The following is a 22,725-nucleotide window of genomic DNA, read 5'->3' as shown; positions in this document are numbered from 1 at the left end:
AGAACTCGACCCTTGGGACCTTTGCTCCCAGGTGGGCGCCAGTAGCCCCAAAACCTCCAGGAGAGAGAGGGCCCACCCGAGAGCCAGGCCAAGGCCGGTTCCAAACCGACGCCCAGGCCCTCTGAGCGGGTCCCGGCGAACAGCAGGTGTCACCCTTCTGCTTCCAAACCCCCACTGCCTCCAGGTGCATCTCGCTCTCCAAACTTAAGCGTTCTCAGCTGCGCGCCCCGCAGAGCGGCTGCGCCCGCGTGCGCTCGCCGCGCGCTCCCGCGCCCCGGGGTAGGGTGGGGGTGGAGGGCCGCAGGTGTCCGAGCAGCCCGCCTGGCCGGGAGGTGAGGACCGTGGCTCCGCCGCCAAGTCCCTCCCCTTCCCCAGCAGCTTCTCCCGGCGCCCGGGGCGCGGAGGAGGTGCCGCCAGGGTTCCGGGCGAGGCGCGCGCACCATGGCCACGGCCGCAGCTCCAGGCCGGGTCCCCGCGCGCCTGCACTACCGCGTGCAGCTGCGCTTCGTGACCGAGGAGCAGCTCTTCACGCCCGGGCCGCTCACGACCCCCAACCCGAAATCTCTGCGGCTGGAGGTGCACGCAGCGGGGGAGGAGGCGGACGCCACGGTGACTGACGGTGAAGTACTGGGCGCCACCCACCCCGCGAGGCCCGCTCGCAGTTGCGGCCTGTGGGCGCGCGGACGGGGAGCCGCGGTGGGAAAGGACGCGCGAGGGCGGGCGGGCTGTGAGCCGGGCGCCGGCGCCCGGGCGCGCATCGGGGGCCTGCGCAGGTGTGCACCCCGATGGGCTCTGGGCTGAGGACCCCGGTCCTGAGAAGGCCCGGTGCATCCAGCGGGGTCTGTATTGCTCTCAGAGAAGTTGGACGCCGGGGACTGAGAGGCCCTGAGGATTAGGCCTGGCCTACGTTAGAGATGTCAGCAGTGAGTCCTGAGAAGGAAGGCCTCAGTTGTCCTCGCTGGGAACCTTCTTTAAAAAAAATTTTTTTTAATTTAAATTCTTTATGTTGAAAGTATCACGTTTGTTTCCTCCCCTCCCTCCCCCTCCCCCTCCCCCCTCGCATTAACCTCTCCCCGCCGCTCCCACCCCCCTACATGCCCTCACCCCCCTGCTATCTGTGAGTCCCTGGGAACCTCTTCGCGGGCAGAGCAGGGCAGGAACCGGTCCCCTTACGCCCGTCCTGCCCAAGTTCGGCCTGCAGGGAGGCCTGGGTGGGCGTGCACCTGTCTGAGCGGCTGTCACAGCCGGTGTAGCGTGTACTAGGCATTCATTTATGGTTCCCAAAGTAACCTATATCGAACTCGTGCAAGTGCAATCCCCTGGGTCCCGTCAGTTGTGGGAATGTTGAGGGAATGCTTCTAACTTTAGCGGGAATCTCAGACCTTTTTGAGAATTCAAGGAAATCTGTGGAACCTGGCCCCCAGAAAATGCACTTACATACACACTCACTCTGTTTATCAATGTGAGGGGCGCACGCCTCCTCCCCGCAGCTTGTCACCCTTTTGCAGTAAGTGCAGATCCATCTTCCCGCCCTAAGGTAAGATTTCAAGTCAAGTTCAAAGTGCTCTGCACTGCGGCGGGGTTCCAGTGGGGGTTTCAGGTAACTCACAAGAGCCATGGGAGGCTCCTCAGGGATAAGTAGAATACAGATTCGCTGCTCTATCTCCAAGGCCTCAGAACAGCCCCTGGCACGTAGTAGGCACTCAATAAATGCTCGTGAAAGGAAAGAAAGCCTGAAAATGGGTCTTCTGACTTTATGCTCCTTTGGGATGGGGTGGTTTGGGTATTTAAAGGAGAAGTATTAAATACCATTTGACTAATGCCTTGGGAAGCTGGAGGCTTGGCAAGAGATCAAAAGCCTTACTCAGCAACTCATTGATTTCTCTTAGATGCAAGAAGGAAAAGGAGTAGCTTTCAGTGTTTCTCCTGGGAATGCTGAAACGCAAGCCGCCAGAAAAGAGTTCAGTTTGCCTATTATGGTAATTTTATTTAATCTGTAGCCAGGCTCAGAGAGAAACAAGAGAGCGGATTTTGAGATTTGCACATTGCTTGGTGTCCTACCGGTTTCTTGCCTACACGTGTGCGTTAAGAAATGTGCTAGGTTAAAGGTAACTAAGGATGTAGACTCCCCGGTGTGTTACCCAATGCCTGGCCTATGAGGATGTAATTATCTTACAGAGAGGAATAAACTTTCCTTCAATGCAGTAAATCGAGTCTAGAGATGACCTTGGTGGTATGTATTAAGCCAAACTAATGGAAATGGAAAGAATAATTCAAGCTAAGGCGGGCAATCATTGTCACCAGATTTTAACTAAATTTCTTGGGAAAGAGTTATACAAGGAAGCAGAGAACTCTAACAACTTGAGTCCTAAAATGTGCTCTATGTATGATCACAGTTATTGAAGCTTGCTAGTCTTCTATGGAGAGTTTTTGGAGAGATACTATTCTGGAGTTTGCTTTTGTTTTTAGTAGCACATTTTATCTTATGACCAAATGGACCCCTGTGGATGGTGGCCAGACAGAGCCAGCTTAAAAACAAATTCTAATAAACTATTAGCAGAAAGATTCTGGTATACACAAATATCACAGGTTTAGTAGCAAAATTTTGGATGGGTAGGATATCTCCTGGGATGAAGATTGGCCCAAATTCTTTAGTGGAATTAACAGTTTCTTAGCTCACATCTAGAGTGAGTTGATAAACAAGTGCACTCAGAAATAACACTGTCTGGGTTCAAGTCCTGATGCTACTTTTCATTAGCTGTGCTGCATTTAGCAAATTACTTAAGCTTTGGTGCTTTTCATCAGTAAAATAAGGGTGATAATACATGTTAGGTTATTAAATAAAATAGTGCATACGCCATAGGTATAAATTAAGAGCCCAATAACTGTTCAGTGTTATTATTAATAATATATTTATGTTCTGTCCCCAAAAACCAGTTTCCTCCAGCTGTTCTGAGGGATAGTTAGGCTGTATTTCTGTGAAGATATTCCAAACAAGACTTAAGTGAAATCTTGGAAAAATTGAATAATCTTTCAGATTCCCAATCTTAATAGCTTGTGCAAAGAATGGAACAGAAAGACAAGTCAGTTTATTCTCTTTTCAAGCCCTCCGATGTTGACAGTTATTTTATGAATGGGACACACCAGGTCATCCAAGCAAGTAATGCACTCCAGCTTGTGAACTCTGGGAAGACAGTCATTCATTCCTTCTCTTCTTAAATATTTCTTGAGTCCTGATCCTACCAGGAGCCTGCCTGAGAGCATGTTTAACTCATCCTCCTGTCCCCAGAACTTTCCATAATACCTTGTATACTCAAGGCATCGATAAATGTTTCTTGAGTGAATCAGTGATCTAAATCAAGAATTTTTCAATCTTGCTAAAATAAGACTTAAAATACTGTGAGCACTGAGAGTGCAGAATCTCAGTTGCGCCCAAATGATGGAGACACTGACTTTATTTATTGGTGTTTTAAAATACAGTCTATTCATTGAAAATTTGGGGTATAGTATGGTCATCAGATCAGAAGGTGACGGCCATGGGAAAGTTAGTTTGTTACAGTTTCCAAGAGGAGGGGACACAGCACACCGTGGGTGGGGGTGCAAGGAGAAGCACAGACTTGGTCCGGAGGCAGAGGGAGAGCGTGGAACTGTGGGCAGGAGCCTTCACTGTGGAACTGTGGGCAGGAGCCTTCACTGTGGTTCTGTGGGAAGGAAGGGGTGAGCAGGGTGAGCAGGTTTAGCTTGGCTAGTTTGAGTGATTTCCGTGGGCTCTGGGGTGTAGAGCCTGTCCCTCGTTGTTTGGTGTCTGCCCGAGTGGATAGTGGCCCTTGAGAATGAGAGACCAGTCAAGTTAGTGGTTGAGGGTGAGCTGTTTCTCTCTCTAGGAATTGGCTAACCTGGGAGGGGCAGTCTTTCCAGGGTCAGCAAGGCCCCAGATGTCAAAGCATCGGAATTCAGAGAATAAAGACATGGTTCATAGGAGGGAGACTCCTAATCCAAGGGGATTCGTAAGTATGCAGGGTGGGCGTGGCTGTCTGCTAGGCTCCGAGAGGCTGTAGGTGGGAAGGGCCTGCAGATAAGGTCTTGAGTTCAGGTGATGGGAGGAGTATAGAAAGTGTTTTCATAGCTCAAGCGTATGAAAGAACTGGAAAATGAAGGGGGGAAAAAAACGGTGGGGGGATGCGCCTGCTTTCCACCTCCTTCTCCAAATGCTGGGGCTGCAGGAGAAAGACAGCAAGAGCTGAGACTGTGTCGCACCAAGGCCAAGGGTAGAGTGGATCTCCAGGAGAGAAGATCGAACATTTTCCCTTTCTCAGTTTATATTTGTCTTTGAATTAATCTGGAAGAGTTAGGAACATATATACATAAGCCACATAGACGATCAGGTATAAAAATGCGGTGATTTTGTCTCTGAGATATTGTAAAAGGATTCTAGGGGTTTTGTTCCCTAGTAGTTGCTCATCTCATTAGAGGAGGAAAAAAGGAACAGAGGAAAAGTCAGAGAAAAACATCCTTTGTATCGCATAGGAGTTTTAATCTTCCTTCGTTAAATTCTGTGAAAACAGAGTTAGTATTGAGGCCTATGGACAGAATCCTGAAGTCAGGCACCTACATACAATATAAGCATTCATTACTTTTCATTCAGCAAATAGTTATTGAACACATCTTCATGCGCATCACTGTGCAAGCAGTAAATGAGCTGCATCAAGACCCATCTCTATGGAGCTAATATTTTAATCGGGGAGGACAATAGCCAAAGACACAGCAAGATAATTCCAGATCAAGATAAATGTTTTGAATAAAATGAGCAGAATAAAAAAGAGAGACAGAGAGACAGAGACAGAGAGGGAGGGAGGGAGGGAGGGAGAGAGAGAGAGAGAGAGAGAGAGAGAGAGAGAGAGAGACATAGAGAGAGAGGGAAGCCAATTTAGATAGTATGATCAGCAGCGAAGGTCTCTCTGAGGAAATATTTGATCTGAGGCAGGAAGGATGAAAGGAGCCAGCTAAGCGAAGAGCTGGAGGAAGAGTGTTGCAGGCAGAAGGAATGGCAGTGAAAAGGCTCTGAGGCTCGGAGCTGGTGTGTTTGAGATGATGGTCAGTGTAGCTGACGCTTGTTAAGAGGGATGGGGAGTAATTCAAGTTGGAGTTTAGCATTCCAGTTATTGGAGCATAACAAGCTACCTGTAAACTCGGTGACTAAAATAACTATTTTATAATGTTCTGGTCTCTGTGGGTTAGGAACAGGCAGGGCTTGGCCAGGTGATCTTTGCTCCTTATGACATCAACTGAGGGTTCTCTTGGGCCCTCAGCTGGTGGCCAGCTTGGTCGGGAAGAGCCCAGAAGGCTTCATTCACCTGAGCTGGTATCTGGGCAGGTGTGACGGCTAATTTTTTTTTGTGTTAATTGGGTGGGCCGTGTGCCCAGATATTTATTCAAACATTGTTCTGGATGTTTCTGTGAGGGTGTTTTGGGTGAGATGGTTTACATTGGTGACTTTTAGTAAAGCAGGTTACCCTCCGGAATGTGGGTGGGCCTCATCTAATTAGTTGAAGGTGCTAATACAGTGGTCGGCAAACTCATTAGTCAACAGGGCCAAATATCAACAGTACAACAATTGAAATTTCTTTTGAGAGCCAAATTTTTTAAACTTAAACTTTTTCTAATGCCACTTCTTCAAAATAGACTCGCCCAGGCCATGGTATTTTGTGGAAGAGCCACACTCAAGGGGCCAAAGATCCGCATGTGGCTTGCGAGCCGCAGTTTGCTGACCACGGTGCTAATAGAACAAAGACTGATCTTCCCTGAGCAAGAAAGGATTCTGCCGGCAGTGCTTTTATTGTAACCCAGGCTCTTCCCTGGACCTTCACCCTGCCAGCCTACCCTGCAGGTTTTGAACTTGCCAGTTTCCATCATTGTGTGGGTCCGTTCCTTGAAATAAATCACTTTCTGTCAATATGCACACTTCTTATGGGTTTTGTGTCTTGGGAGAGCCTCAGCTAATACCATGGAGATGACTGAAAGACCAGGACTCTCAGTGGGGAGGCTGCATGTAGCCTGTCCATGCGTGGCTTGCTCCTGCCTGGCTTCCTCACACCATAGACTTCTTCCACGGAGACTCATGGTTCCAAGTGGGAGTTTTCTAGCAGATAAAGCCGGAGCTGCATTATTCTTTGTGACCCATTCCTGGAGATGAGTTGACATCACCTATGTCGTGCTCTGTTGGTCAAAGCAGTTACAAGCCTGCCCGGGCTCAGGGGGAGAGGATGTGAACTTCCCCGCTTTGTGGGAGGCGTGTCAAAGAAATGGAGGACAATGCTTTCTGGTAACATTGCCAGAAAGACCCTCCAGGTCATGTGGGATGTGATTCTCATTCATTCACTCTCTCTCTTTCTCCCTCTTTCACTCTTGTTTTAGGGGGGTGGGCTGTAATAACAGCCCTCTTCATCACCGTCACTGAAAAAGCTGTTCAGAGAGCATGAGTTTTGATGTGCACCCCAATAAACTTCCTAATTCTTCCCTCATGATCTGAACCTGTCCCCAACCCCAAAAGGAAAAAACACATGCAGACCTGCCACGTGGGCAGAACAGCCCAGAAAACACCTTCTCGGTAGGCAAGCACACCAGGAAGCAAGAGGTGAGGTGGCTGGCCAGGACAGGGTCCTGTCCTTCTCCCCAAAGCATCCATCAAGAGAACCCTGGGGGGGGGGCGGGGGGAGAGGCTAGAATTGTTCCGGGGGCACAGTATTTCTCATTGCAGCCTGAATAGCATATGTGCTGAGACATTCTTCATTGTGAGAGACATTGCAGAACGGTTAGCACCGTGGTTCCTTCCCAGTAAATGCCAGCAACCCCTGCTCTGGTGCCCCAGGTACTACGACAATGAAGAACAGCCTTCATGCATGCTAGCAGAACTCCTTTCACATGGACACAGGAGGGAGGGAAAACGCAGAATCCCATCCCCTGACCTCTCCCCTCCCAAAAAACCACAAACTTGGACACCCTCACACTTCTCCATCTAAACTATCTGCAAGTCACTACATAGATCTCTGGCACAGTGGGTCCCTCTCCCAGACAGTAGACCGCTGCTTACATTCACAGTCACAACCCACCTTGCAACCATTTCATCCCAGCAGCTATTTAGATACAGTATTATGGTTGCACGGAAGAGTGGTTAAGGCATGTGAAATAGTCAGAATCCTGCCAAGTAACTCCTTTCCTTTACTGTTATTTTACCAACAGCAACGTTTACATGATTTTGTTATAGCTTTCCAAGAAATATGCTTAATGCCCCTTCGCTGAGACTTTCAGCTGGTCCTGGCTTTGTGTTCCAGCATTGTGGGCACATCAGTGGAGAGAAAGCATTTCCTTCCCCTGTCAGGCTGTAGTGGTACCTCGAATGGATGACAAATGGACAACCGTCCAAGGCCCCTGTGTATCTGGGTCTAAAGACACCAGAAGGGAAAACAGATGAAAAGACTTGTTTTCATGGTCAAATAAAGACCCTCTAAGATCCCTTTCTCCTCCCATTTTCAATAGTGGTACTAAGATGGGGTCTGTATTCACCCGACGAATAAATCAGTTCAAAGACAGGCAATCCGCTGATTAATACTTTCAGTCAATGCCATTGGAAAGAGAAACAAGGCATGTGGATCTGGGGAGTAAATTGTGTATAGCATCTTAGTGCCTCATTTGAAGAATTAGTACTGAGATAATATATGATAAAAAGAAAAGAATTAATACTGAAACCAAGAGGTTACTGAGCAAGAAAAGGACATATCACTGACATCATATTTGTGCTTTGTCTTGTGACTGGCCACTGGGTATTTGGAAAAATGAGGCTTACAACTATGTACCAGACTAGAACCGCCCTGATGGTGAAAATCCCTCTTCACTGCTTCCTCCCTCTCCCTGGGTCACAGACAGGGGCACCTTGCCCCCCTCCACCCCCCTCTGGTGGTTAGAAGTGGATTAAGGAGTGAGTGCATTCTGTCATCAGGATCCCATCTTCCCAGGGTTTTCCTCCCTCAAAATCCCTTTGCCTGGGGCTCTCCCCACCCCCCAGAATTCCTTTTCCTTCCAGCCTGGGGTTTCCACCTGAGGAGTTTCTGATAAAAGGTTTACCCAGCGCATTAGCATTTTAATAGACAAATCCATGCCTCAGAGCAATGACTTTAGATTCTTGAATAGGGTCTTTCAGGTCTGAGAGATCTCTGGGTATCCCAGATCACTCTCTGATTATTTATTTATTAATTATTATTATTATTATTATTATTATTATTATTTTGTTAGCTAAACTACTCTCTTATTGTGGGTGCTAGACACATTATCTCTAGCCTCACAGTAACCTGGAGGGTAGAAATATCAGAAATTTCCAGGTTATTTTATGGGTTCATTTTGTCTCAGATATATTGTCCTCAAAACCTGTACTCCCCACTTCCCGTGGCACCCACCTAGGGTTTAGTTACTGTCTTTAACCCAGGGTACAGCTGGACTTGTAGCCACAGATCCAAAGTTGCCTTTGTCTATAGACCAAGGAGAAATTTTAAAAATTATTTCCTTTTGGTTGATAAGTAAATAACCAAGTTGGAATCACAGGCTACAAATCCCAAGTGTAATTAATGAGACACCCTCAGAGGAAGGGAGGCAGTTGACTCAAATGCTTCTGAGAATATGAATGAGAAGCTTGAAGCACATTTTCAAATTAGGAGCCATAAAGGCGGAAAGGATAAAGAGCACTGGCCAGGTCAGCTGAAAGGACTATTTGAGCTACGCAGATTCTAAGCATTGTCATCACGAAATTGAGTTCCTGGTCAGTCTCTTTGGTAAGATGGATAAAAAGGTCTCCGCTAACACTTCGTCTTTAACTATAGAAAGCTTATTGTTATCTCCTGGGAAATGTAAGTCAACCCTGAGGCTATATGAGAACTGAAAAACTTGTTTAACATGTTTGTTTTCAGAAATTGTATTTATTTATGACGTGTTTATTTTAGAAAATTGCATTTGTTAGCATGTTTATTGTAGAAAATTGAATTTATTCACCTCATTGTGTTGTACACAGCAGCACTGAGATGAATAGCTTTCTCACTTTCTTCAGTAGCTCTCCCCATACCAGTGACAGGAATTCATTTCATTTGTTGATTCACGCAATTCATACTCCTCGCACACCTAGCAGGAGCCAGGCACTGTTCAAGGCACTGGGGAAATAGCAGTGCGTTAGTTACCTGTTGCTTAGAGTAACACATAACCACCAACTTAGTGGCTTACAACAACACACGCTGATGATCCCACCGCCTCTATGGTCAGGAGTCGGGGCAGGACGTAGATGGTCCTCTGCTCAGGGTGTCAGAGGCTTCCGTCAGGGCTGTGGCTGGGGCTGAGGTCTCATGGAAAGCTGTGACTGGGGAAAGGATCCTCCTCAAAGCCTACGCGTGTGGATGCTGGCTCGGTTCAGCTCCTCAGGGGCTGTTCTCTGAAGGCTTCAGCTCCTGGCTGCCGGCTCATCCGAGGTCACGTTCGGGTCCTTAGTAGATAGGCCTGCCCCACTTGGCAACTCGTTTCATCAAAACCAGCCGGAGAGAGTCTGTTAGCAAGAAAAAACGTCTCAGTCTTCCGTGGCCTAACCTTGGAAGCAACATCCATGACTTTTGTTGTAGTTATTGATCTTAGGCCACTACATACACAGGGGGAGAGTATTCCATAATGGCATGAACTTGGAGACCGGGCTTGGGCTCCTTGAGGGCCATCTGAGAGTCTGCCTGCCACAAGGAATGAGCAGACCAAAGCCACCACTTGGACAGGGCGCACGCGCTCGGGTGCCATTGGGAAAGCATCAAGGTTGTTGTCTGCGCTGCACTTCCCATAGGCCTGTTGGAGAAAAATGTATCTGTGCTTCTAACACCAATTGCTGAACACCACATGAGGAATTTTTCTTTTTCAAATGCCTTATCAGATATAGTCCTGTCCTGAAACGCGCAGGGAGTCGGCAGTTGCACTGCAGAGCTGAAGCATGTGCACTAGCACACAACCGCAGAAGACGGCCCTTAGCAGAGCCGCACTGATCAGTGAAACGGAAAATAAGCTCCAGCGTGCTTTTGGTTCTAGATCCTGCGCTGCACTGTGGGTAGCTGGCTAGGAGAGGCCCCTGTTGATGAAGAAGACAAATCCCCTTGTGGTACCTTCTGTTGGACTTTTAGGGAGCGTTCCTTGGTCCTGACTTCATTCCTTTGTCGTCAGGGCTTAGCTAGCTTTCCTTCTTTGCAGGGAAGAGGTGTGTTGAAGATAAATTTTGCCTTGTTAAATGCTTTTATTAAATCACTAGCAGGGGAGCCAGAGTGAGCTGCTGTTTCAAATACTAGAAATTAAAGTGATGTTCTATAGAGTGAAGCAAAGAAGTGTGTATAGGATGGGAAAAAGAAAGAGAGAAAATGGACGGAAGGCAAGAGGAAGGGGGGAGGGAGGGAGACAGGAGGGAGAAAGGAGGGAAGGGAAAGGACAGAAGGAAGGAAAAAAGGAAGGAGGAAGCAAAGAGGGGAAGAAGAAAGAAAGTAAGGGAAGAGGACCGGAAGTTGGACCCTTACCGTGGACTTGCTGCATCCGGCCAGATAAACAAGTGGTACACTCCACGGACATTGCTGTGGTCTGTACTAGCCATGGTTTAGGGCTTTAAGTCATTATCTAAAACATGTCGCATGAACCTTGACATTTCCCCAGTTGTGCATTTAGAATTTATTTTTCAAAAGACATGGAGATAGACTGCTGACAGGCTTGAGAGAACCCCCATGCCTTGGATTTCCGGTATCAGAAACATCAACGATGAATGAAAAGCCATAGCTCAGAAAGGGAAGAGGAAGTGACTCTGAGCTGTGTGTATTGCTCTTAGCCTCACCACGTCTGGCTAATAACACCGCAGACTAATGTGAGATACCCTGCAGGTCCTTGGAAAAAATTGAGGCACAATTTTCAGGACCTGCCCTGAGACATTGGAGGAAAGAGCAGAGCTGAGATGCACACCCACTCCCTGGGGGCCATTGTCTGAGGCGCCATAACGCTGCTCTGTGCTTGGGAAACGAAAGGCCTGTGTAATTGCGGCATGTCTTTCCTTTGGGTAAAGCCTATTTTCCCCTTAAAGGGAAACTCATTTCTGGTTTCATGTGTGTTTTTTTTTCTTCCTCAGAGAAGGAATTTTTTATCCTGTTTCCACAGATGTCAAGTCCTTCAGAATATGAATTGTGTTTCCTTGGATTTTTAGGAATATCAGATCAGAAGAGCAGAGCACATGTCAACCATAGGCAATGGATATTAATTTCCTAATCTGTAGAATAATAAGAGCCTTAGAAGAGAGTGTGGTGCAGAGCGGTGGATGAATCTTCGGGCTTACCTCGCAAGTTCTCGCTAGGGCCAGGGCTAGAGCCCAGCTCCCCCGTTCCGCGCTCTCTGTGCCGCGGGCTCCTTAGAGCCACACTCTCTTAGCCAGCTCGGAGGGTTTTTATCTCTTGACTCCCAGGAATAGTTGTGATTTTTCTTTTTCCTATACAAGAGGGCTTTGTCTGTCTGTTTCAGAAAGCATTTGGTTCCCTGATGTTCTATTTAGAATGGCAGCACACTTCCTTATGTTATGTTGGAGCATTTCATTAGTCCTCCTTTCTTTGCCTTTCCCCATACTATGACATGGCCCTTTACTTGCAGTTTTGTGAGGTCAGGGCTTGTGTCTTAACCTTTCCTACATTTCCCGGAAAGATGTACAGCAGGACCTGGTTCTAATGGGGATAGTGATGCGGCTTCTGGGTCAGAAAGTGCAAGTCAAGTTTTTCTAGGAAAATGTGGACCTAGAACCCATATGAGCTTTACTCAGCCATTATTACAGTGAGAGAATTTTTCTGTAACTTTTCTCGAAAAATTAATCAAGTTTCTCCTTGCTTTTATTAGTTAATTTTGTTCCACTTGGAGTAAACTCTTCCTACTCATAATGTGTGCCTGAACTTTAAAATAAAAAACAAAACAAAACATGACAAGAGAAGGGAGTCAGTGGAGCTAATTTGCAATGTCTACCTCAACAAAGCATCATTTAATGTAATCATCTCTAAGCTTTCACACACTTCCTCCCACCCCCCACACTTCTTTCTGAAATGTGTTGTCATACTTTTAGTTAGTATAGTTCACATGGGGCCAAATATATTTGCAATCTTTAGCTAGCACCCACCTTTCAAAACAGCCCTGAAATGTCTAACAAACCTAGAAATATCTCTTAGAAAGCTAGACAGGAAAGTTTTCTAATGTAGCTTAGATCCCAATAAATAGGGATTCATGCCATTTGCAGCAGAATGATTCCTACTCTTGATCATTTGATCTATGGGGAACAGAGACTGTTGTCAGGAGTTGGTGGACCTAGAGTCTGCAGCTTATGAAAAGTTGCCTTCTTGCCCTTACACCTCTTGACATGTCCCCCCTGACTATCTCCTTGGAGACGACTAGCTCTTAAATTTATAGAGTGAAATTTCTAAGCCAAAAAGCCAGTCAGAGAAAGACAATTATTACACGATCACACTCATCTGTGGAATCTACTGGACAGAATAAACTGATGAACAAAATAGATCCAGAGACCTAGAAGCATGGAACAGACTGTCAAATCTCAGAGGAAAGGTGGGGGTGGGTGGGAAGAGATCTACTAAAGAACTTGTCTGCATATATACACAACCCATGACTCAGACAATAGGGTGGTGAAGGCCTGGGGTAGGTGGCTGGCAACTGGGGGATAAAAGGGAACATATGTAATATTTTTAACAATAAAGATTAAAAAAAATAAAATTCATTGTTATGTTTTAAAAAGATACCAGTAATATATACAGATTAAGAGGCAAGAAACATAACAGAGAAACTGAGGCACGAGAGGCAGAGTAGTGAAGGCTAGAAAGCACCATGAACCCCTGTCCATCTTCTAACAAGAGCCTTCAGTAGAAGCCTTTTATTGGATACCTCTGCGCCATGTAACTGCTCCCCAACATTCTGCTTTCCCTTTTTGTCTCACATTTTTCACCTTTAGCTAGTTATCTACTGGGGTGTATGCTGGTGGGATCCATCTTTTTGGACAGACCTCCCAATACGTGCAAGTCTTCTGTGATTCTGGCACTCATTTTTCCTGTGTCATTTCAGGTATAACAGTGTACACCCACGAGAACTAGTAAACGTGTTTTGACATAGGTATGACCAGGGTGGGGAACTAGGGCTCTCACAGCTGACAGTCATGAGAAATGTTGTGTGTGGCGACACAGCATTATTAAACATTTAATTTGCTGGACAGTTGATGTAATAGTGATGGTATAAGTTGTACTCTCCCCAAATGTCCCCCCCCACCCCAAACAAAAATAACAGCAAGAACTAAAACTCACGCTTTCAGCATAACAAGAAGACAAATACTGTCTAATCTTCAAAATACCTGCCAGTTACAAAAACAAAACCAAAATCCCGCGGAGTTCTCTCCATCCTCCTGCTGTAAACCCCTGTGGGTTACAAGGGCAGTCTATGGAAAAGTGCAGAGAAGAGAGAAGGAAGAACTAGCAGCAGGCCTGATAGGACCTAAAATCATCCCCATAAGGGGAAATTCACTATAGGAGTGAAAATACTGAAAACAAACAAACAAAAAAAGTGATCTGGTAGATTAGGAAACTGAAAACAGGGAAGAAAATTTCAAACAGGTGTCAAGAGACAGTTTTGGAAAAACTTCTTCAGGAGACAAGAAGTTTAAAATGGAGAGCCACACTTTGGAGCCGCATGTAGAAGAGAAATTTTAAAGAGCACGTTGGTAACCCTACAAGGCAGGAGAAAAAAAGCAAAGAACAAATAGTCCCAACCCTTGAGTCCTGATTCCAAAAAAAGGAACCATCCAGTAAATCAGCCACATTTCAATCCTCCGAGAGAAGGGTGGATTCTTGAACTGGGTCTCTCTCAAACTGCTCCCCACCCTAGTCCTGTACACAGAAGTACAGAGGCACAAACAGTTTTCATTTATAAATAACTACCATAAAAATATAGCAGGAAATGAGAATCAAATTAATTCAGCTGATGAACATTTCACTTACTAACTGGAAAGGAATGAAATGTTCTCAAGTAAGCATTTGGGGATTTGAAACCACTTTGAAACAAATTTAAAACCAAGAACATGAAATGGACACACAATGAAAAAGACTAAAGACAAGGATTGATTACATTTAGGAAAAACAGAGAAGAAATAGTCTAAATTATATAGGAAATGAGTAATTTTAAGAATTCCCTAAGGAATAAAATATTCAAACAAAAGTTAAGAGCATTGAAGAAAAACAGAAGATCTAGAGAATAACAAATGAGATTAAAAGATAAATTAAAAGAATAAAAAAGAAAGTGTTTGAAATGAAATGCATGTAAAGATGATCCAATTAGATATAATTGGAGTCCCTGAAAAGAACATACAAAAGATACAAAACCATGGAACAGAATTAGTATTTAAAATTATGATTTAAAAAAGCCTTCATTGAAATAGAAGGCTAAACAGACCAATTTCCATCAAAGAAATAGAGAAGGAAGCACCAAACCTAGATAGTTCACAGGATGGTTCTATTAAACATTCAAAGACCACATAGAGCCAGTGTTCTATAACTTACCTAAAGTGTCAAAATTCTTTTAACCTTTTGCACTTGGATGTCGAGTGTGACTCGACACGGTTAGCATTAGAATAAAGGAATCGAGAAAAAAGCAAGCGAGTGCAAAGGGTTAAGGAAATAAGCTAATGGCAGCATAATTAGAAAGTTATTACTAATATCACTTATGAATATTGATGCAAAAGTACTTAATAAAACATTAGTAAACAAAACCAAACGTCTCAATAAAACCTGATAAAACATGATTAAGCAATTTGTTTTCAGGAGTGCAAGCTTGGTTCCTACTTGGAAATCCAGGAAAAATGATATACTATATTAACAGACCTAGAGAGAACCAAGATCATATGAGTATCTCCAGAGGTGCTAAAAAAGACTTTGGACAAAATTCAACTTAATAAAAACTATATTCCAGTCTTAATGCAAGCATCCTACTTAATGGGAAAATACTAGAAGCACTTTCACTAAGATTAAGAACAAAGAAAACATACCTTCTGTCTCCGTTACTATTCAACCTTGTCCTGGAAGGAATAGCCAGGACAGTTAGAGGGATGAGAATTAGAAAGAGAAAGCAATTTCTATTTGCAGATAATATGATCATGTACCTGGAAAACCCTAGGGAAACAATGGTAAAAGTTTCTCCAATAATAAAAGAATTCAGTAAAGCAGCAGAATATAAAATTAACATAAGGAAATTGAAATTACTAGTGATTAGATACAGAAACAATAACCAGTTTGTGGATATAATGGGAGAGAAACCTCACTTAAATAGCAACAAAGGAGATTAAGTACTTAAAGTTAATTCAACATTAAATTTGTAAAAACTAAACAAGGCAATCTTTAAAACACTCCCAAAGACACAGAAGTATGTGAATAAATTAAAGACTGCCTCCTCTGTTCTTGGAAAGGATGACTCACATCATAAAGATGTCACTTTCCCTAAATTAATTTAAAAGTTTAACACTAACCCAATAAAATAACAAACTTTTTGTTTAAGTGAAATTGGATGACTTAATATGAGAGTTTATATGGGAATAGTACATAGCTAGGAGAGCATTAAGAAAGAAGAGCTATGCAGGAACAGTACCCCTACCATATATTTAAAAATGCCACAAAGAGAGAACACCCCTGCTTGGATTTTTTTCCTCCTCAGAGAATAAGAAATCTGTCTTTCTCTTCATATAATTAAAACATGAAGAGAAAGACAGATCAATGGAATAGAATAAAAGCCTAGCAGTAGACCCAAGACTACCTGGAACTATCATATAAAGATGTCATCTCAAATCTTCAGACCAAAGATAGATTTTTAATAAGTGATTCTGGGACAACTGGTTAGCCATTTGGAAAAAGACAAAATTAGATCATACACATCACACACAAGGATAAACTCCAGATGGATATGAAACCTAAATATAAAAAATAAAATCATGTAAGTACCAGAAGAAAACATACATTCTTCTTCTTTTACCTGCATGAGGAAAAATGTGATTGGTCTCAAAATACTGATGCAATTAAAGAAAGTATTAATAAAATTTAATGTAGAAAAACACAAAATGTTTGCAGTTCAAAACATAACTGACAAACTGAGAAAATTTTGCAATATATATCACAAAGTTAATATCCTTAATATAAAAGGCAATCTTAAAAATAAGGGGGAAATTCAATAATAATGTGCAAAAGATATTAACAGATAATTCATAGAAAAAGATGTAAAATGGTCTTTCAAGGGTAGCTGAATGGATGAGATAACAAGATCCACATTTATACTATATACAACAGGCCCACTTCGGAACAAAAGGCACACATAAACTGAAAATAAAGAGATGGCAAAAGATATTTCATGCAAATGGAAATGAACAAAAGCTTGGGGTAGCAATATTTATATCAGACAAAATAGACTTTAAAACAAAAATTATAATAGACAAAGAAAGAGATTACATAATAACAAAGGGATCAATCCAACAAGAGGATATAATCCTTGTAAACATTTATGCACACAACATAGGAGCACATCCTATGTAATAAAAGGCTAATATGCAATCAACCGAATGGCAGAACGACTGATTGCTATGACACGCACTGACCACCAGGGGGCAGAGTCTCAATGCAGGAGCTGCCCCCTGGTGGTCAGTGCGCTCCCACAGAGGGAGCGCTGCTCAGTCAGAAGCTGGGTTCATGGCTGGCGAGCACAGCAGCGGTGGTGGGAGAGCCTTCGCGGAGCACTAAGGGTGTCCAACTGATGGCTTAGGCTTCTCCCCACGGGCCTAAGCCATCAGTTGGACATCCCCCGAGGGCTCCAGGACTGTGAGAGGGCGCAGGCTGGGCTGAGAACCACCCCCCTGAGTGCACGAATTTCGTGCACCAGACCTCTAGTAAATATATAAAACAAATATTGATGTATATAAAGGGAGAGAACAACAGCAATACAATCATATTAGGGGTGCTTAACATCATTAACATCAATGGATAGATCTTCCAGTCAGAAAATCAACAAGGAAACAGCAGCCTTAAATGACACATTAGACCAAATGAACTTAATTGATATTTATAAAGCATTTCATTCCAAAGCAGTAAATATACATTATTTTCTAGTGCATTTGGAACATTTTCCAGGGTAGACCACATGTTAAGCCACAAAACAAGTCTCAATAAATTTAAGGAGATTGAAATCATATCCAGCATCTTCTCTGACCACAATGATATGAAACCAGAAATCAATTATAAGAAAAATAGCTATAAAATACACAGACACATGGAAACTAAATAATGTTATGAAATAATAAATGGGTTAACAACAAGATCAAAAGGTATACCAAGACATCAAAAGCTACATGAGGAAATCAAAAGATATACTGAGACAACTGAAAATAAAACCACAACAAACCCAAATCTGTGGGACACAGCAACAGCAGTCTTAAAAAGGAAATTCATAACAATATAGCCAACCTCAAAAACAAGAAAGAATCTCAAATAAATAATCTAACCTTAAACCTAAAGAACAAAAAAAAAAAACAAAACAAAAAACTAGGAAAAGAACAATAAAGCCCACAGTGAGTAGAAGAAAATAATAAAGATAAGAGCATAAATAAACAAAATAGAGTTTAAAAAACTACAAAAAATTCAGTGAATCCAAAAGCTGGTTTAAAAAAAAAAAAGCTTAATTAACCTTTAACCAGACTCATCAAGAAAAAAAGAGAACCCAAATAAATAAAATCAGAAATGGAAGAGGAGTATTAACAACTGACACCACAGAAATAGAAAGGATTATAAGAAAAATACTTTGAACAATTATATGGCAACAAATTGGACAATCTGGACGAAATGGATGAATTCTTAGAAATATACAATCTTCCAAACGGAATCAAGAAGAAACAGAAAATCTGAACAGACTGATTATAAATAGTGAATCAAAGTAGTAATAAAAACTCCCAGTAAAGCAAAAGTCCTGGGGTGAGATGGCTTCACAGGTGAATTTTACCAAACATTCCAAGAAGAACTAACACCTGTCCTTCTCAAGCTATTCAAAAAGATTCAAGAGTAGGGAAGATGCTTAAGATTCCACCAAAAAACTACTAGAACTGATAAATGAATTCAGCAAAGTTGCAGGATACAAAATAAATATTCAGAAATCACTTGCATTTTTATAACCAATAATTAACTATCAAAAAGAATTAAGAAAATAATCCCATTTACAATTTCCTAAAACAAAAACAAAAACAAAAACAAAAAACCATACCCAAGAATAGCTTTAACAAAGGAGTCAAAAGACCTATACTTGGAAAGCTATAAGACATTGAAGAAAGAAATTAAAAAAGATACAGATAAATAGGAGCATATCCATAAGTGGATAGGAACTACCAACATCACTAAAATGTCCAGACTGCCCAAAACAATATATAGATTCATAGCAATCCCTATCAAAATACCAATAGCATTTTTTCACAGAACTAGAACTAATCTCAATTTTTATAGAAACCACAGAAGACCCCTAATAGGCAGGTTTTTCTTTCTCTCTTGGGTCCAGCCATACCAGTCTTTGTCAATCCCCACAAAGGCCCGATGCAGTAACTTATTCCTCTCATTGCAGAGCTATTCTGCTTTTCCTTTAGCTTTTTATCTGTGACTCATACTTCGATTCAGCTCTGTCACTTGAGGGCACCTCTCTCAGTAATCCACATGAGAGCGAAGCTGCCATATTTTCCCTTCATACCACAGACTAGTTGGACAGTTGTGTGATCATTAAGTGCTTTTTCTAAATATTTCTCCTGCTCTTTCATTTGTGGCACGTTTCTTTGTCTCCACACTTTGGCCGCCACTGGTGTTTCTTTCTATGTATTAGGTAGATCTGCTATGACTCCCAGTCATAGGGTGGCCTTACATAGTACATGCCTTATGGGACCTCGTGGCTCAGTCTCCTTGATAACCTGTGTTGGGTGCTCCAGGAATGTCCTTTCTGTGGCCATGTGGGCCCTTCTGTTGTAATTGAGTCTTGATTGCTTTTGGCCCATTTGGGTGTGGGTTTGACCCTCAGGCTGGCTTACTCTGAGGATCAAACGTGACCACAGTGTACGAGGTGCTGTGCAGACGCTACCCACGCAGAATGGAATTGGCCTCAGCAGGGTCTGGTCCCTGATGAGATCTCCCTTTGGACCTGCCACTTGTGAAGCTAACAGGGTCATTCATGCTCTGATATTGTCTAAAGCTGCCCACGGGGTGTGTTGGTTCTGGGGCCTCTTGGATGGGACTCCGGTGCAGGTGAATCTCTGACGCTGCCTGTGATCAGCCATTTCTGAGAGAGGAGCTCTAGGAAGGAGTGCCTGGGCCCGAGAAGGAAGACAATCTTTTAAAAAAAAAAAACCCCACCATTTTTAGGACCATGTAAGGAACCGAAGAAATCACTGTCTGGGAGCCACTTGAAAGCGATTTCTATTTCTAAGATGGAGTGAGCTTTCTCAGCCAAGATGAGCAATACAACTTAGCCTCGCCTTGTGCTGCAGGGGCCACGGCGTAGAAAGGAGGGACCATAGAGAGCTTTTAGGCCTGAGGAAGCGGTTAATCAGCAATAAAGGACGAACAGGTAAAAAAAAGTCTGCTCATCCCTTGCTTGTTGTTGTTGATGAGCTATCAAACATAAACATTCTGCTCACCATCTAAGCCAGCAGTTGCCAACCTTTCGGACCTCACGGACCACTGGGGTTTGCGAGCGCTGATCTAAGCGACATTCCTGGGCAGCCGGTGTGGCTCAGTGGTTGAGCATAGACCTATGAACCAAGAAGTCACAGTTTGATTCTTAGAGCACATTCTGGGGTTGGAGGCTCAACAAATATTTCAAACCCAGTTAGTGAGTCCTGTGCCTGTATAATATTAAGACTTAGATTATGTAGAGAAGCTTGAATATTTCGAAGGGCAGAATCAAGCCTGTTCTGCCCCCTTCAGAGTGGCTGAAGCTGCTGGTGCCAGCCGGTCACTTCTCCCCACCTGCTTCCTCCCTTTGCCACCACCTGGTGCTGACTGATCGTTTTAACTCCTGTCTGTGTGTATGAAAACAGCCACTCTTTTCTTTTTAAGAAGAAAACAAGGGTAACAACAACAACAACAAAGGAGGGAGCTGTGTAGAAAATTGAATAAATAGAGATAAAGAAAGCATTTTAAGTCACTCCGCCCACTGAGAAGTTTTCTTCAGACCTGATGTTTGGGGCTCATGCTTAGGGATCACCTTCAGGCCAGGATCTGGGCATGTTTGGGTGTGCGTCTGAAGTACATACACCTAGCGGGGATCATTTTAATACCTTTTCCTTTCCAAGTTTCTTATAGAAAGCCCTATTCCTTCCGTTCAGAAAGAGCACTTTCTGTTTCCATGCTGCCTTGGAAGTCTTTTGTAGGGACAAGTTGGTGCTTCATTGAAATGCTGTATTATCTAGAGCATACCTTTTCAGGCTATGTGATTCTGATTCTAGGGAAGCTACTAGTATGTCACAACTCTGTAAGTTGAAGTTAGCTGATGGCAATGAAAAACCCTTCTTGCCTGGAGATAAGCAAATTCCACCCAGTGGAGGTGCAAGGGACTCCTGGCTTCTCACTGAGAAAAAGCTGGATTTGTCACATGTGCACACTGCTTTCCCTCTGTCTCAGCTATAACTGCATGTGCTCTGTGCATTCTCCTTTGAACTGGTTGTAACATCGGAACAGTTTCCTCATTGAGGAGTTAAATAAAATCTCTAACTCATGTTTATTTTGAATCTAGGTACAAGTCATGATTTTATCTTTTTTGAAAATTATCCTTAAACCCTTTTTTTCTAGTTTGCAGATTAGGAGTTACTCCTGGCAAGCACCTCTGTCACCAGTCATCACTAAGTTATAGATAGACAATGTGTTTGTCTTTCTTATTTCTATAGCCTAAATTCATCCTATTACTTACATTCAATTTCATGTTAATCCATTTCAGAACGCAGGGGGGTGGAAAATAAGACTGTCTTTCCGGATTGGGGAAATATTTTTATTTTTATTAATTTACTTATTTATTTTTAATAAAATTTATTGGGGTGACTTTGGTTAATAAAATTATAGGTTTCAGAGGTACAATTGTATAACACCTCATCTGGATATTATCTGTGTTCACCATCCAAGTTCCAGACTCCTTCCATCACCATTTACCCCCTGTTTACCTTCTACCTCTCCCCAGCCTCCTATCACTCTGGTACTCACCATACTGTTGTCTGTCTATGAGGGTGTTTTTTTTTTTGTGTTTTTTTTTATTGTAATTCTTCACCTGTTTCACCCAGCTCTTCTACCCCCTCCTCTCTGACAGCTGTCAGTCTGTTCTGTGTATCTATAAGTCTGTTTCTATTTCATTTGTTAGTTTATTTTGTTCATTACATTCCACATATAAGTGAAGTCCTGTGGTATTTGCCTTTTTCTGTCTGGTTTATTTCACTTAGCACAATACACTCTAGGTCCATCCATGCCGTCATGAAAAGTAAAATTTTCTTTTTTTTCTTTTTATGACCAAGTAGTATTCCACTGTGTAAATGTACCACATATTTTTTAATCCACTCATCTATTTATGGGCACTTGGGCAGCTTCCAAATCTTGGCTATTGTAAATAATGCTGCAAGGGACAGAGGAGTGCATATATTCTTTGGAATTAGTGTTTTGAGATTCTTTGGGTACATTCCTAGAAGTGGAATCTCTGGGTCTTAAGGCAGTTCCATTTTTAATTTTTTGAGCTAAGTCCGTATTGTTTTCCACAGTGGCTGCACCAATCTGCATTTCCACCAATAGTGCAAACGGGTTCCATTTTCTCTACATCCTTGCCAACACTTGTTGTTTGTTGATTTAATGATAGCCATTCTGACAGGTGTGAGGTGACAACTCATTGTGATTTTAATTAGTATATCTCTGATGATTAGTGATATTGAACATCTTTTCATATGTTTATTGGCCATCTGCATGTCCTCTTTGGAGAAGTATCTATTCAGGTTCTTTGCCCATTTTTATTGGATTTTTTGTTTTCTTGGTGTTGAGTTGTATAAGTATTTCATAACTTTTGGATATTAACTCTTAGCAGAGGTATCATTGGCAAATATGTATTCCCATCCAATGGGTTGTCTTTGCATTTTGTTGATGCTTTCCTTTGCTGTGCAAAACTTTTACTTATGAGGTAGACCCATTTGTCTATTTTGTTTGTTTCCCTTGCCCGAAGCAATATATATGAGAAAATATTGCTCTGAGAAATGTCTGAGATTTTATTTCATATGTTTTCTTCTAGGATTTTTATGATTTCAAGTCTAACATTTAAGTCTTTCTAAACATTGTTTGAACTCTGTCTCTGGTATATTGCTTTCCTCCATTTCATTTAGTTCTTTTCCTGGGGATTTCTCCTGTTCTTTCATTTGGGGCCTGTTTATTTGTCTTTTCATTTGGCTGCCTCTCTGTACTTGTTTTTGTGTATTAGGTAGATCTGCTATCTCTCCCTATTTTCTTAGGATGGCATTATATAGTTAGTACCTTCTGGGCCTCATTAATACAGTCTCCCTGGTCACCTGAGCTAGCCACTTCATGAATGTCCCTAATCCTAATCCCAACAACCAACCTAGAT

General features: G+C 42.8%; 1 protein-coding gene across 2 annotated transcripts in view; it reads left to right on the top strand.

Annotated features, from left to right (window-relative positions):
• Positions 1 to 315: 315 nt before the first annotated feature.
• The window catches only part of LOC307111330 (histone-arginine methyltransferase CARM1-like), a 223,134-nt gene continuing 200,724 nt past the window's right edge, over positions 316 to 22,725 (top strand). For both annotated transcript variants that reach the window (XM_079791136.1, XM_079791137.1), the window contains exon 1: positions 316 to 619. In XM_079791136.1, coding sequence (XP_079647262.1) covers positions 442 to 619 — 178 coding nt within the window. In that variant the 5' untranslated portion in view covers positions 316 to 441. The remainder of the gene's footprint in view (positions 620 to 22,725) is intronic.

The sequence above is a fragment of the Cnephaeus nilssonii genome (assembly GCF_951640355.1).
Source record: "Cnephaeus nilssonii genome assembly, chromosome: 14".
In the NCBI taxonomy this organism is placed as follows: domain Eukaryota; kingdom Metazoa; phylum Chordata; class Mammalia; order Chiroptera; family Vespertilionidae; genus Cnephaeus; species Cnephaeus nilssonii.
This window is presented reverse-complemented; position numbering and strand designations above follow the sequence as displayed.